Source organism: Stegodyphus dumicola, chromosome 9, assembly GCF_044657685.1.
Source record: "Stegodyphus dumicola isolate Sdum_Otavi_A_Nest chromosome 9, ASM4465768v1".
Taxonomy (NCBI): domain Eukaryota; kingdom Metazoa; phylum Arthropoda; class Arachnida; order Araneae; family Eresidae; genus Stegodyphus; species Stegodyphus dumicola.
This window is the reverse complement of record NC_140776.1, coordinates 107,018,971-107,034,248: the sequence shown is the minus strand read 5'-3', so window position 1 is coordinate 107,034,248 and position 15,278 is coordinate 107,018,971. Positions and strand designations below refer to the sequence as shown.

Below are 15,278 nucleotides of genomic sequence, written 5' to 3'. Positions count from 1 at the left end.
TTTTTCTTGGCCAGTTTCTGAGGGCCATCGATAACTTCGTTGACCTGGGTTCCATCACTCTCATCAGGAAGCGCAGCGAAACAATTGTTATTTGGCAAGCTAGGTCACCTGGGGGGGGGCTACAAAGCTTGTTACAAACAATTTGAAAGTCCATGTCCTCTTTTTCATTTTTGCATTTATCAGCATCATTAGTAGAAGAAGAGGGGTATAATTCCGGAAACCTCTCCTGGTACTCTGGTAATTCATCAGCAATGAGCTTGATGAATTTCTGTGTCAGCTGGAGAAACGTAAGCTCAAATTTTTCCAGGGTATTATTATCCCGTTTTTCCTTGAGGTCCATATAATCAGCAAGGATTTGCTTTACAAATGTCATTTTCGATTCGTTCAAAGTAAAAAAATAATCAAAGTACAATCGTGCAAAAGCACGCGAAAAAATCTGCAATCCTCAGCATATGTATCCCACACAAGGCCTTTTTGTCACTCAGATGGTATAGTGGTTAGGGGAGCCTACTATGGTACCAAAGGGCACCGGTTTGAATCCCGGAGAAGACATAGATGTTTGTAAATTTATAGTGTCGGTGCGGCATTGCGACACTCTAAACATGCAACTAGATGAAAGTCCTCTTGTGCGGACTGCTGGGAGTGGAGAGGGGTTGGAGACCCCTGGATCCCCCTGTTGGATTCTCTCCCTCAAAATTAAGGGTGGAAAATAGAAGACAAACCTCTCTTTGGAGTAGGCTCTGGCAACCACTGTTCCATGTGATATGGACACGACAACAAAAACAACAAGGCCTTTTTACAGAAACTTAGAAAACGAAGTTCAGGAATCCAAACCTTTCAGAGTGAGATACAAGGCAAAACCAATGTGATAGAACAGCAATTGCCAACCGGTGGTCCGTGAAAATTTTTTGATGATCTGCAGAAAAATTAGGATATTATTTATATTTTTATGAAGATTCAGTTTAAAAAATGACAAGTAACAAAACCTACTATGAAATATGGATTATACTTTTCTTAAAATTTTAGCTACTACTTTTAGCAAAATTCCTTTTGAATTTAGCAACTTTTTAGATACTTTTGCAGGTGTATCTCATGATATTTGAAAAAGAGAGCTGGCTTCCATGGATATGCTGCTGTTATCAATAATAGCGCAAACTGGAATTCTCTTTCCTTTTGAATTACAAACATGTTCTATTGTGGTCATTAATAACACAGTTTTTCTCCATGTCAAAAGGGATCTTCATGGATTTTTATGAGAACTATCTGCATTCTTATTTATAATTGCATCACTGGAAGTTTTTTTTTTTTTTTTTTTTTTTTTTTTTGTCTAACAGTTCATCGATGGCACCATTGCTGAGCAAGTGATGATTATTATGTTTACAATAATAAAAAATTGATGACATAACTGTCAGTTTATTGAAATTGCTTTGCATTTGCCAGTTTATTCTTGCTTTTCATGAAGTTCCTTTTCAGTGATATGAAAATGTGAAGCTTTCTGTACAAGAAGGTAAGATTTTGGTACTTTTCATGTAATTTTTCAATGTGAACGAAAAATGTGTAGTTTGCTGATTATTATTGCATAAATGCATTTACTTTTTTTTAATTCATATTAGTGGTCTGCCAAGTATTAAAATTATTTATGTAGTCGTCAGTGAAGTTCTAGAAGAACTGTGAAGACTCAATCAGTACTACAATCAGTACTTTTCAGTGAAGACTGAAAAGTACTGATTGTAGAAACAGGCGTTAAGAATACATGCGAGTTTGTAGATAGTTTTGAACGGCATTTCTTAAGCATCTGATTGTTGACTGCATCGCTACCTTAAGCATCTTTTGGGTTTGAGAGATCTGATAATTTTGTTTACTTAGGTTGACGACCACTGCGATAGATGATTCAGCTAACAAGGCAGAGAGCCGACAGAGCACCTTCATGCTCAAAGTCTGGACAAGGGAATCCCATAAAGATTCTTTGGATGATTTCATTTTGACACTTTTATATCAAGAAAATCGCAAGAGATGAAAAGCTTTAATTTATCAAATAACTTTTAATTACAATGAAAATAAAATTAATAATTAATGTTCATACATGTGGATAAACTTAGCAATGTGCCAGATACTGATGTAAAGTAAAGCTTACAGATATATGAAATAGATTAAGATAAAATAAAATTTAATATGAAAATTTATGCTGAAAATCATTTGGAATGGGAGAATGGAATTTGCATAATTTAAATTTCATATATTTTCTCAGCAGTGTCTAAACTTTAACCCCTTAACTGCAGCGAAAAACTTGCAAGATTCATTCCCCAGTGCCACCGTTTTTCACACAGGCGCGCATACTTATGTGATGTATTGGGAGAAAATAAGTGCAAGTTTTATTTTCTAAAAACTATTTACTTTCACAACATAGAGAAAAAAATGAAAGCACAAAATTTAATTTTTAGAGTAAAAGTATAACAAAAACGATGTTTGTATAATAGAAAAGATAATAAGAACAATCCTCCCCCCCCCAAAAATGGAGTTTTGATCAATTTATTTTTAGACCAGTAAAGTGCAATATCAGGTTTCAGTGCTATACCTTGTAAAATCAGTATACCTATAAAAAAATTTCTTCTGGATTGGTTGTATGCCACAATTTTGTTCTCGATTTTTCTTTTGCAGGATGTTGGTTCATATACTGGTCTGCAAAATGGTTAGTTTCAGTAACAATATGAAGCATGAGCAGTCATCAAAAAATAATTCAAAACGATAAGTGGGTTTGAAACATCCGACATATCTTTCTTTATTCCCAGCACCTACTACAAACAGCAAACAGAAGACACAGAATTAAAAAAAATACATTTTACTCAAGAAACATGAGCAAATACCACGAAGTCATTACTTTCACTGTTTCAGAAACATTCCCTTCTCCAATTCGTTCCCAGTTTTCTCTGAAATAGTATCCTCTTTCATATACTCTGCAAGGTCATTGTGGTGTTGCATTCCAGAGCTTTGCGAACAATTTCACTGGTAGCAGCACAAAGCAAATGGTAGTATTTGGGCAAATGGTAGTATGTACGTCCGGGGCAGACGTATTGGCTGAGCAAGGCAGTTTAGGCATTGGCTGAGCAAGACGTGTTCGTGGCTATGATTATGGTTTATTGTAAATTTGTCATATGGAAATTTGGACAAAATTTTTTATTTAATTTATAATAAAATGTTTGAATGTTGAACACAATGCATAACCTCTTGTCATTCATCAGACTGGAAAATAATTCTATCCTTGTAAATGAAGATCTCGGATAGGATTTGTTCAAACTTTGGTAATCTTCTGCCATAAAGTTATAGAACAATTACTTAACCATGTAATAGAAGACCATTTTCTCATCCAGTGACCTTGTACAAATCTTCTCAAGCTATCTGTACCAGGTTTCCTGACTTATGAAGTGTAAGAAGCCACATTTGTTCACACAAGAAATCCATTTCATCTTTGATATTTCAGGAATATATTATTACAATAATATGATTGAACATATGATTAAAATGACACCCTAAGATGTTATTTGTAGTCATCATTATAGTAATTAAGTTCTGTGTACTAAAGAAATTTTTACAAGGGTGTCCAAATTTTTCCTGGATAGCCTGATGTTAGGTAACACACGTTCAGTTTTTAGGTACAGTTAAAAAGATGGACTAACAGAAACTGCACCTCAACTGAATATTGAACAATACTGATAATCTGATATTCATTCCTTTCTGTAATAAGACAGATAAAGCTTGTACTTATAATAATGTGAGAACACTTTTTCATTTATCATATTTTATATTAACTAAGGTATACAAAAATAAAATACTTGTGTTTAAAAAAAAAAAAAAACTTAAACAACAAATTTTTCATATTTTCCTTAATACACAACTTTTCCAATTTAAAAACAACATAGCTATTTACATATGCCCAAAATGATAATACATGATCTTGATTTTTATCTCTCCCTATAATTACAATTACGCCACCATTTCTCAATCTGTGGTCCTTGAAATCCTCCTAGATTTCCAAAAAAGACAAATAAATAAATAAGTAAAATTCAATTAACAGTGTATAATATACTGTGTAATTTCCAGTCTGAAATTTTTATCTGTACTACAATAATAGCCGAAAATCTCACAGTTTAAAAATTACACATGGCAATGATCTCTCATGTTTTCTCCCAAGAGAGATTTTTTATGAAATTTATTAGTGATCACCCTGCTTATGGACATCTGAATCTAGCCTTAGCTATAAAAGAGGGATTTAAAGCACTATGACTGTAGTCCTTCTTACCAGCATACATCCAAACATAGAAGAGCTATGTAAGAACTGGTAGACTCATCCATCTCATTAATGTGAGCACCAATAATTAGTTAACTTTTAGTTAATAAGATAAAGATTATCCAACACCTTGATTTATTAAAAACAAATACAGTCAAAAGTCTTTAATCCGGACTCATCGGGACTTTGGCGATTCCAAATTCTCAGTTTTCCCGGATTATAGATCATCAATTTAAATCTGGTAAGATAGCATGCAGAAATTATACAATTAAAATATGAAACCGTAATTTATGAAATAAAGAGCAATTATGATCTAAAGAGTATCAAAATTTACAAAAAAAAAAAAAAAAAAAAAAAACTTAATATTTATTTGTTTACTTTATTAAACATTTCTTTCAATGTGCGCAAGCGTAAAGCATATATTATGCATAGTCAAAATTAGAAAATTGCAACCAGAAAACTACTTGATGTGTATTTGTGATATTTATAATGACGAGGAATTTGATTTAAATTATATCAAAGACAGAGTACATCGAGATGAAATACTACATTTAGTAAGGAATTATAAGCCGAATAAAATAAAAACATCTGCGCTGAAGATAAGGATAGTGCTGACAGATCAACTTCCAGTTCATTGCGCACTGCAAGGTCCCCCCCTCCCCCCGCAGAGCAGCGTGAAATTGGTAAACATATTTCGGAATGGTTAGAGAAACAAAGGATATGCCTTTATCCATTTTTTGCAGCAGTTCTACTTTTGGTTTGATGGACATCGAAACAAGCTTTCGCTTTGTAGATCCTTTCGCAGCTTCAGAATCGGAAATTCTTTTTGACATAATCAAAAGTTCAAGCTTACTTTTATAAAATTGTTCTAGCAGTCTGCAAAAAATAATAAGCCGGATCCAATTCTAAGATTAAGGAACAACGCAATCTGCAACATTAACTTAAATAGATAATTACATAATTTTAGCTTAGCTTACACCGTCCATTATACATTAAAAATGCATGCGTAAACGTATTATGCGCATGCGTAAAGGTATATGCTATGCATTTACGCATGCGCAGAAAGTTTGTAGCTTTGAGGTCCGGAATATAGATCATTCCGAATTATGAAAGTCAGGATTAAAGACTTTTGACTGTATATATATATATTTTAATTTAATTACTTAATACCATTACATAACTAAATGAATTTTAATAAACTGTATTTAAAAATGTAAGTATGTCAGTGGCATAAGCTTAAAAACTGCTTTCAAAGGGAACAAAAGTAAGGGGTCTCACAGAACATTCTAACTTATAAAAGTGGTCTTTAACTAAGGAATAGTCTGAAAATTTCTGGATTAGGCAATAATATTTTTAATCCAATAAAGCAAAGTTTATCTATCTGCTTAACATTGTTAGCCTAATTACCTACACACCAGTACAAATTTATTTAAATTTGATGATTTCTTGGAAAGATATGAATTTTAGTGTTTCTTAATATTATTTGAATTAATGAAAGCATTGAAAACATGTTAATAAAATTAAAGCTTACTTAATTTTAATTAAGCTAGGAAGACCAACAACTTATCTATGATAATGTTCTAAATACCGCATTTGGCGGTGTATAAGATGCACTTTTTTCCTTTGAAAATAGGTCTTATACGTCAATACCTCGTTCATGAATGAGGCAAAGCTTCATGGGATGCTGTGATAACAGGGACAGTGGTTAAATCCTTTAAGAAGTGTGGCATTAGTAATACACTGGATGGTACAGAGGACAATTTGTTGTATGATGACTAAGATGCTGATTTAGAAGAGGTTTCAAGTGACTCTTCATTTAACTCTGGAGATGAGTATCTGGGTTTTTGATGAAGAAGATTAAAAGGTGTTCTTTCCCAGACAGATTGGGTATTTGACGAAAGTATTACTTTATTTTTAAAATACTAAAAATTCATCATAAAGTTTGATCCTTTAAAAATGTATATAAAAAAGGGGGTGCATCTTATACGCCGACAAATATGGTATACGAAGTTTCAGATAATCTGAATTCAACAGTATGTGCAATATTTTGCTATAAAATTAAAACAATGAATCTTGTGAAACTAACTTATATCCACCATAAATTTATGAAAATAGTTATTTAGAATCTATTTCTAACATGATCCTCACAAAAATTTCCACCTGAGCAAAGAAATAAAAACCCACTTGTAAGGAGATCTTGAGTCCGGTTTTCTATATAAGTACCTAATTAAATTGTAAAATACATATGTAATAACATGTACAGTCAAAAGTCGTTAATCCGGACTCGTCGGGACTTCGGCGATTCCGGATTATCGATTTTTCCGGATTATAGATCATCAGTTTAAATCTCGTAAGATGGCATGCAGAAATTCTAAAATAAAAAATATGAAACCGTAATTTATGAAATAGAGAACAATTATGATCTAAAGGGTATCAAAATTTGCAAAAAGAAAAAGCTCAATATTTATTTGTTTACTTTATTAAACATTTCTTTCAATGTAAGTTGTTTATAAGTTTTGCTTCGCTTCATGTGATAATACTTTCTCTTTAATTCTATTAAACAGACATAATTTCTTGTTCAGTTACAAAGTTCCGCCGTTCAAGTCCTATAATTGCTGTGTCAAGAACACCGACTAATTTGTCAATCGAAATTTTTTTTTTTTTCAATAACCTCTGTCACTTTTCTTCGCTATCGGAAGCGAATTATAATGACGAGGAACTTGTTTTAAATCATATCAAAGACGGAGCATATCGAGATGAAATACTACATTTGGTAAGGAATTATAAGCCAAATAAAATAAAAACATCTGCGCTGAAGATAAGGATAGTGCTGACAAATCAACTTCCAATTCATTAGGCGCCCCCCGCCGAGCAGCGTGAAATTGATAAACAGATTTCGGATTTCAAAACATACTTTCGCTTTAGATCCTTTACATATTAACAAATATATATCGAAAATTCTATTTGATATAATCGAAAGTTTAAGCTTACTTTTATAAAATTGCTCTTACAGTCTGCAAAAAATAATAAGCCGGATGCAATTCGAAAATTAAGGAACAACGCAATCATCAACATTAACTGAAATAGATAATTTTAGCTTATACGTCCATTATACATAAAATGCGCACGCGAAAACGTATTCTGCACTTGCGCACACTCATATGCGCAGTCGTAAAAGGTCTTACGCGCACGCGTGAACGCCTCTGCGCATGTGTCAACGTGGCGTATGCGCAGAAAGTTTTTAGTTTTGATGTCCCGATTATAGATCATTCCGAATTATGGGTGTCCGAATTAACGACTTTTGACTGTATATAATCAATTTATTTCCCTACTTATAAGTCTTTTCTTCTGGGAAAAATCATCTGTGCCAAGATAGCTGTGCTAATATATAAACACCATTTTTTCTGTAACACGGTAAAAAAAAAAAATAATAATAAAAAAAAGGGGGGAGGGGGGAAAAAAACTTGGTTTTAAATTGACAAAATGGATTTCTCATTTATTAACGTTTTATATACACCCTTGACTTCTTTTATAACCAAGCATGTGTGTTTAGTTATTTTTTGGTCACATCAAAATACATATAAATACAAGAATGGGGCACAAAACACTTAAAGGTCAATAAAAGATTAAATTTGCTCCATATAGTTCTATCCAGAGAACAGTTCACAATCACTCTTATAGCATACATTCCTTGATGAACTTTTAGATTTGCCAACTCGATATCTGTTAACAAACAGATCAAGAACAAAATTTATCTTAAATATACATAAATTCAATAAGAGGGATAAAATGCACTTCATATTAGTTTTAACATACCTTGCTTCCAAGAACAATCAACAAGATTTTGTTCACTTAGAGAAATCAAAACACCATTTTTGGCTTTATTTTGGGCTTCTAATGCACCAGTTGATGAAAAAGCCCAGCAAGATCCACAATCACCCTGTAAAATAAATAACTACAACATTTACAAAGAGACTCTGTGTATCAAAACATTGACCTTAGAGTTATTTTAATTTGTAGGATCTTCAGAAAATTTTACTTATTACATAAAATTTAGATGCTATATTAACTGTGAATAACATTATAGACTAATATTTATACAAATATTAATTACTGTATGAAATATTACATGATTCTTAATGAAAAAAACTGAAGTAAAAATTGAGAATTTTTCTTTAGTATTTAATAAGCTAGATCTTGGGTCACCAGGAAAGTTATCTCTCTCTCACTTTTTTTAAAATAGTTAACAGAAATGAAGCAGTAAGAAAATTTCATTGAATCACATAAGTGCCATTTTATGACCCCACCCCCCATCTCCTCAGCAACTGGAAAATTCCTTTTCAAAAAAGTCACAAGGCTTGCTGCTAATAAAGGTGCTGCTTGACAGTATTCAAAGAAAATAACTCCAGGGTTTCAGAGAATAGTGAAGTGATCTGAACAGACAAAAATGCCAGGAGACAAAATATATATAAATGAATATGGAGAATCCCATCTATAACTTATAAGTATTTTTCTGACATCCATCAAAATGTGGGGCTGAGCATTGTCATGATGCAACATAACATCTCGTTGATGATGATTTTGAATGCTTCTCTTCAATTTTTACTTTTAAAACTGATACAGTACAAAGTCCGAAATCCGGACTCGTCGGGAGTTCAGCGATTCTGGTATGGGGATTTTTCCGGATATTAGATCATCAGTTTAAATCTAGTAACATGGCATGTATAATTATAAAATTAAAAATATGAAATCATGATTTATGAAATACTGAAGTATTTATGATCTAAAGAGTATCAAAATTTACCAAAAAAAAAAAAAGCTTAATATTGATTTGTTTACCTTATTAAACATTTCTTTCAATGTAAGTTGTTTAAGTTGCTTCGTTTTCTGTGATGATACTTTCTTTTTAATTCTGAAGACAGACATAATCTCTTGTTTAGTTACATTGTTGAAGTCTTGTAATTGCTGTTTCAAGAATTCCGACTAACTTGTCAATCAAAATTTTCTCGTTTTCAGTAACTTCTTTGTCACTTTCTTCACTAATGGTAGAGGTATTTTATGGATCTAGAACCATACAACAAATTTCGCCATTCATTAATTAATTGATGATTGAAGAGCAATGTCATCACAATAAAAAACTTCTTTTATATCATCTTCATTTATTACCACTTTTCCACATTTCTTTAGAAAATCCGTTAATTGGAAAATTTCACCTTTGTTTTGCGACATCCGAAAACCTTTAAAATTAGCATCATCAAATTTAGCTATCCTTCACTATACAAATTTAGCTATGCATCATAAGCTTGGTGACTAACGACAAGTTGTTCCGTTAAATTTTATCTTGCTTCTATCGCGTGCAGAGACAATTAAGCCTGAACTGTATTAGTTTAGTTATTTATTATACTTATGTCTATTTCTTGCAGATGCTTAAGGCTTATCAGAGTTCTGAATAAATAAATTCCCACACATATTCAAGCCTTATTGAGGGCTGGCACAAGTTGTCATATTTTGATAAACATGCCTTGATGAAAGGAAACTATAATAAATAATGATTCGTCAGGTTGTCGTGGGATCAACGATGTATCTATGTAGAATGTTTTGGTTTGAGATATGTGTCAAGCAGATACACAGCAACGAAGCCAACTTACTGATCATACATATTTATGCTAATATGATTGTTTCTTCAATAACAAGGTATTTTATTTCGTGTCGAAGTGAAATTAATAATCAGGACTCTCCAGATGTTTTATTATGCGTGGAGAGGGAATCAAATGTGCATGCATAAAGCCTACGAGAAAAAACGGTGGTGGTGGTTTTGAGGTCAGATTTTAGATCATTCCGGATAATGGATGTCCGGATTTCGGACTTTGCGCTGTATTTGCAAATAGCATTTTTCCAAATTTATTGGCTGATTTGGTGGAAAGAGTTCATAGCATACAATTCCTTTCTATTCTCATTATACACAAAGCATAACTTTTTTGGGATACAGCCCAACTTTTGCTGTTGTTAAAATAGGTTCTTTTGTCTTAACCCATCTTTTTCTTGCAATGTCACAGTACTTCTGTAACCCTACGTCCTTTTGTCCATAAAAGAGCTATTTAAAAAATAAGCTTCTTTCTTTCTTTTCAACACAGAATCACATGCTGAACTTAAACAAACATATTCTACTCTGTTAGAAGTAAGGGTACCCATAACATTATAATGGCTTACATACCCAGTCTTCTTAAAATGATTATGTACTGTACTTTTTGAAATATAAACAGTGGTTCATATTTGTTTTTGACACTTGTACTTTCTAAATTCGTTTGGATAAATCTTGTATTACATACAGAAATACAGACTTAATTTTTTTTCTATGATGTTATTTTTTTCAATATTTTAAGCACACCTTGTTATAAAATAAATACCATCTAAATACTCCTTGCAATATAATAACTTGTTAAAAAGTGATTAATAATTCGGACACTCCAAATTTTTGCTGAGATGTTTTGGTGGGCAATGTTTCTTGTTGAAATATTTTTTTATTAAAATACATCACAAGAACTATCATCCATATTTGGAAATTGTTACCCCATTTGACAAGATATATTAATATTCCTCTTACTGAAGTGAACATGGCAAGATGCTACTAATTAATGACCAATTCTGTTAGAAATTCCAACATTTTAACAATAGTAAAAGTCTCCAAAATATCAAAAAAACTCCTTCATGTAAAGTGTTTTAACTATCGCTGATGTTAAAAAATAATGGAAATTGTGTAAAATCATAGAAAATGCATTAAAGTCTGTACCACATTCGAAGTTAACACCAAGAAATTGCAGATTTATTCCATGAAAAATTAAAAAACAGCCAAAAATTAGTACTCTAAAGCATTCAACAGATTTAGAAGAACTATTTGCGGTAAAAGTTAACTCTGAAACTTTTAGAAAAGTCATTTAAAGGTTAGAGATACAGTGGGCAAGCAGGAAAAAAAAAAAAAAAAAAAAAAAAACTCTTAGTTGGATTCACTTAGTTTTCATCTACCACGTCAAATTATTTTTCACTATACCTTATGTGAATATGACCACACTCCATGGAATTGAGCAGCATAGATCATAGGAAGTACTGTTGTTCTCCTACTAGCTAACATAAACTCTCCGACTGTTACCGAGTTAATAACACCATAGACCAGTCACAGGTGCAGACTTATCTAGACTAGTTCAGTTATGCCTGAGATACTTTAGTGGGACATTGTATTTCAGTCTAACATGGAAGCACATTCCGATGTGGAGCCTGAGTTCTTATTTGCATACAAGGGTAGCAGTGTTTAGTTTTTATTTATATATGAACTAAAACCTTCCCTTATATCGACCATTGCTAATTCATGTCATAAATTCTTAAATAGCCCTGATTCGTTCTGTTATAAATGTGGCAGTTTTACCATTTTCTCAGTCAAAGGACAAATATCATTACATTTGTCAGGTAAGTCTATTTGAAAGTGAAAATTGGTGATCCAAGATAATTCATTGGTCCTTCATGAAGTGTTGGGAATAATCGTACTCCCCGTTCTTGTTTTAATGTCATGTATTTTAACCGTAACTGTTTTATAGTTTTGCTTAGGTTGATCTGGCAACAGTTGTAGTGGTTCTTGGTCATGGTGTGATATGTAGAAACGTGCTGTGCCATGTGCGTGAAATTCCATCTTTTAATAAAGCCTCTACTTAATTATCATTGGCCTCTGATTCACCTTTTTTTTTTAAATCTTAAAGCAGAGCGTGGTTCTGGTATTGAACACGCTAGAGGCGAAGCATTTATATTTGTTTTGTGGAACTTATTTGTTTGGAACGGAATCGCGCGTTAAGTGAAATTTGAAATAGCAGCACGTGATGAGAACACAAAGTATTGTGTTGAGCCGTTTAACGGTAAAAACTTTTCTCTGTTTAAGCGCCGTGTAGAAGCTGTGTTTGCAGCCAAAGAACTTGATAAATATTTAGACATTGAAGCGGATGAAACGAAAGTTGCTGAAATCAAAGATGCAAAAAAGGCTTACGCATTGCTGCTAACCCTTCTAGATGATGCCATATTGGCGACCATGTCGAGTGAATCTTCTGCATGTGAAATTTGGAGCAGTATAAAGTATAAATACCATAAGGTGAGTGCAGTTAGTCAAATATTAGTACGAAAGAAATTATTGACACTGAAGAAACACCGAGATTGCAGTATGCAGTCACATATTAACGAACTGTTGGCTATCATAAATGAACTGCGGCTTTCGGGTGCTGAAGTCAAAGATATGGATGTGATTATTTATTTGTTGATGTCGCTACCTTCTGAGTACGACATTATTAAATCGACGATTGAGAACCAGCCAAATGAAATGCTCACGCTGGACTTTGTTATGCAAAGGCTCTTGAATGCTGAAGAATTGCAAGGTGAGAGCAATTCTTGCGATTCTCATATTTCTGGCTCAAGTAATAACGTAGCTTTTAGCGCTGATAAGCGTGATATCATCTGCCACAAATGTAAAAGTAAAGGTCATATTGCCAGGCTCTGCAAGAAAAAATTAGTTTGTTTTGGATGTGGACGCCCAGGGCATTACAGGAAGGATTGCAGATTTAAGCATAAATCAGATTATAGAGAATCGGCTGCAGTAACATTCATGGTTGGTGAGCCTGTTGGAAATTTCATTCTGGATTCTGGAGCATCTACACACATGTGTAATAAAGGTGAGTGGTTTGAAGAAATTAAACATTTTTCTGGAACTGTTGCATGTGCTTCGAAAAATTATGTTTTAAAGGTAGAAGGTATTGGTACAGTACCTGGAACATTAAATGGAAGAGAAATATTACTTAAAGATGTGTTATATGTGCCTGAGTTGAACGGTCAATTAATATCTGTGAAGAATATTCAAAAAGCAGGTTACAGTGTAATTTTTAAGAATGATGTAGCTGTTATTGAAAAGAGGAATGAAAAATTTAAGTTTGCTAAACTCAATGAGAAAGGACAGTATGTGAGTCAATTTGAACCTGTTAAAGCTTCAACATACATTGCAAATCATAGTGCAGAATTATGGCACAGGCGCATGGGGCACTCATCTGATAAAATATTAAAAGAAATGGGTTTGCCAGTATCTGAGTCACCTTCAAGCTTTTGTGAAGAGTGCATATTAGCAAAACATTCCAACACTCCTATGAACAAAGGTCCTAGAAGCAGAGAGCATGTGCCGATGAGAATGGTACACACTGACATATGTGGTCCCATTGATCCACCCACTAGGGAAGGTGAAAAGTATTTTGCTACAATCATAGACGATTTTTCTAGATTTACTGAAGTGCATCTCTTAAAGCACAAAAGTGACATAAATGAAGTGTTTAAATTGTTCCTAAAGCAGAATTCTGATGTCTACAAAATTCGGTGTGATAATGCCAAGGAATACGTGTCTGGTGAACTAGCTCGTCATTGCAAGAAAAATGGTGTTATGATAGATCCTGCTCCTCCATATTCACCTCCTTTAAATGGTGTGGCTGAGAGAGCCAACAGATATCTTTTAGAGAAGGCCCGAGCTCTAATATGTGAAGCAAAGCTTTCTAAATCCTTCTGGGGCTATGCTGTACAGACAGCTGCATATCTTAAGAATAGAATTCCAAATCAGACTGTTGAAAATGTACCTTATAAGCTCAAATATGGGAAGCCGCCTGATTTGAATATTATTAAGGTGTTTGGATCTGATGCATACATGAGAGTTCCTGATAACTTAAGAAAAAAATTGGATCCAAAATCAAAAAAGATGATTTTTATTGGATACTCTACCATGGGTTATCGTTTACTGGACCCAGTCACAAATCATGTTGTGGTTTCTCGAAATGTGTTGTTTAATGAAGAGAAAAAGAAATGTATCTCAGTTCAAGATGATTTTTCCATAGAAAGTAAAGATTCTGCTAAAGATGAAGTAGTATATGATTCAAGTGATGTAGAATCCAGAAATCTTGAAGAAAGTCATGAAGAAATTACTAGGCAAAGAAGAAATATAAAATTACCTGTAAAGTTGAATGATTACTTTGTGTATGAAGCTAATGTGGCAACTGTTGATACAGTAACATATGGGGATATAACATCATTGCCAACAGAAGAGCAAGTCCTATGGAGGAAAGCCATGGATGAGGAAATAGCTTCTCTTAATAAAAATAAAGTGTGGGAGTTAGTCAACTTGCCAAAGGATGAAAAGCCAATATCCTGTAAATGGGTGTTGTGCATCAAACGAAACAATGTTTACAAAGCTAGATTGGTTGCTCGTGGCTTTGAACAGAAGCCAGGTATTGATTACTTTGAGACCTATGCTCCTGTAATTAGTACATCATCACTTCGACTTGTGCTGGCTATCATTGTTCAAAAGAATCTTGAAATCTATGCATTAGATGTAAAGACTGCATTTCTGAATGGTCATCTCCAAGAAACAATCTACATGGAACAACCAATGGGCTACAGTGACAACAGTGGTCGTGTGTGCAAGCTTCTTAAGAGTCTTTATGGACTTAAGCAAGCACCGAGGCAGTGGTTCAAGAGATTTACTGATTTTATAATTCTGTTAAACTTCCAACAACTTAACTGTGAAGCATGTACTTTTGTAAGAAGAACTAAACAGAGTGAAATATTTATTGTGCTGTATGTGGATGACTTGCTAATTGCTGGTTCTAACGATTCAGAGGTAAAAATTGTGATTGAATTACTTAGAAATGAATTTGAGATGTCCAAGGCTGAAGTTGCAAATGAATTTCTTGGAATAAGTTTTGAATATTCACAGAACAAACTTACTTTAGGTCAAAAATCTTATGTTGAAAAATTGTTCAATAGATTTAGAATGTTAGATTGTAAGCCATCTGATACTCCTCTAGTGCTTAAGTCAACTTCATCAAATTTTGTGAATGGTGAAAGATTTCATGGCCCTTATCGTGAACTTGTAGGTGCTTTGCTGTATCTGTCTATGACAACTCGTCCTGATATTCTGTTTTCTGTG

The 15,278-nt window shown here is 33.3% G+C and overlaps 2 protein-coding genes across 10 annotated transcripts in view; one reads left to right on the top strand and one right to left on the bottom strand.

Annotated features, from left to right (window-relative positions):
• LOC118185893 (terminal uridylyltransferase 4-like) overlaps positions 1-2,174 on the top strand; it is a 153,161-nt gene extending 150,987 nt beyond the window's left edge. For 2 of the 4 annotated variants that reach the window (XR_004757681.2, XM_035355825.2), the window contains exon 19: positions 1,867-2,173. Coding sequence is in view for 1 of the 4 variants with exons in the window: in XM_085823875.1 (XP_085680001.1) it covers positions 1,867-1,890 (24 nt within the window). In the remaining 3 variants the exon portion in view is untranslated. Of the gene's footprint in view, positions 1-1,473; positions 1,508-1,866 lie in introns of all 4 variants that reach the window. The other 2 variants (XM_035355828.2, XM_085823875.1) reach the window with 2 other exon arrangements.
• LOC118185894 (procathepsin L-like) overlaps positions 1-15,278 on the bottom strand; it is a 178,259-nt gene that overhangs the window by 115,437 nt on the left and 47,544 nt on the right. For all 6 annotated transcript variants that reach the window (XM_035355834.2, XM_035355836.2, XM_035355835.2 and 3 more), the window contains one exon: positions 8,102-8,225. In XM_035355834.2, the coding sequence (XP_035211725.1) occupies positions 8,102-8,225 (124 nt within the window). The remainder of the gene's footprint in view (positions 1-8,101; positions 8,226-15,278) is intronic.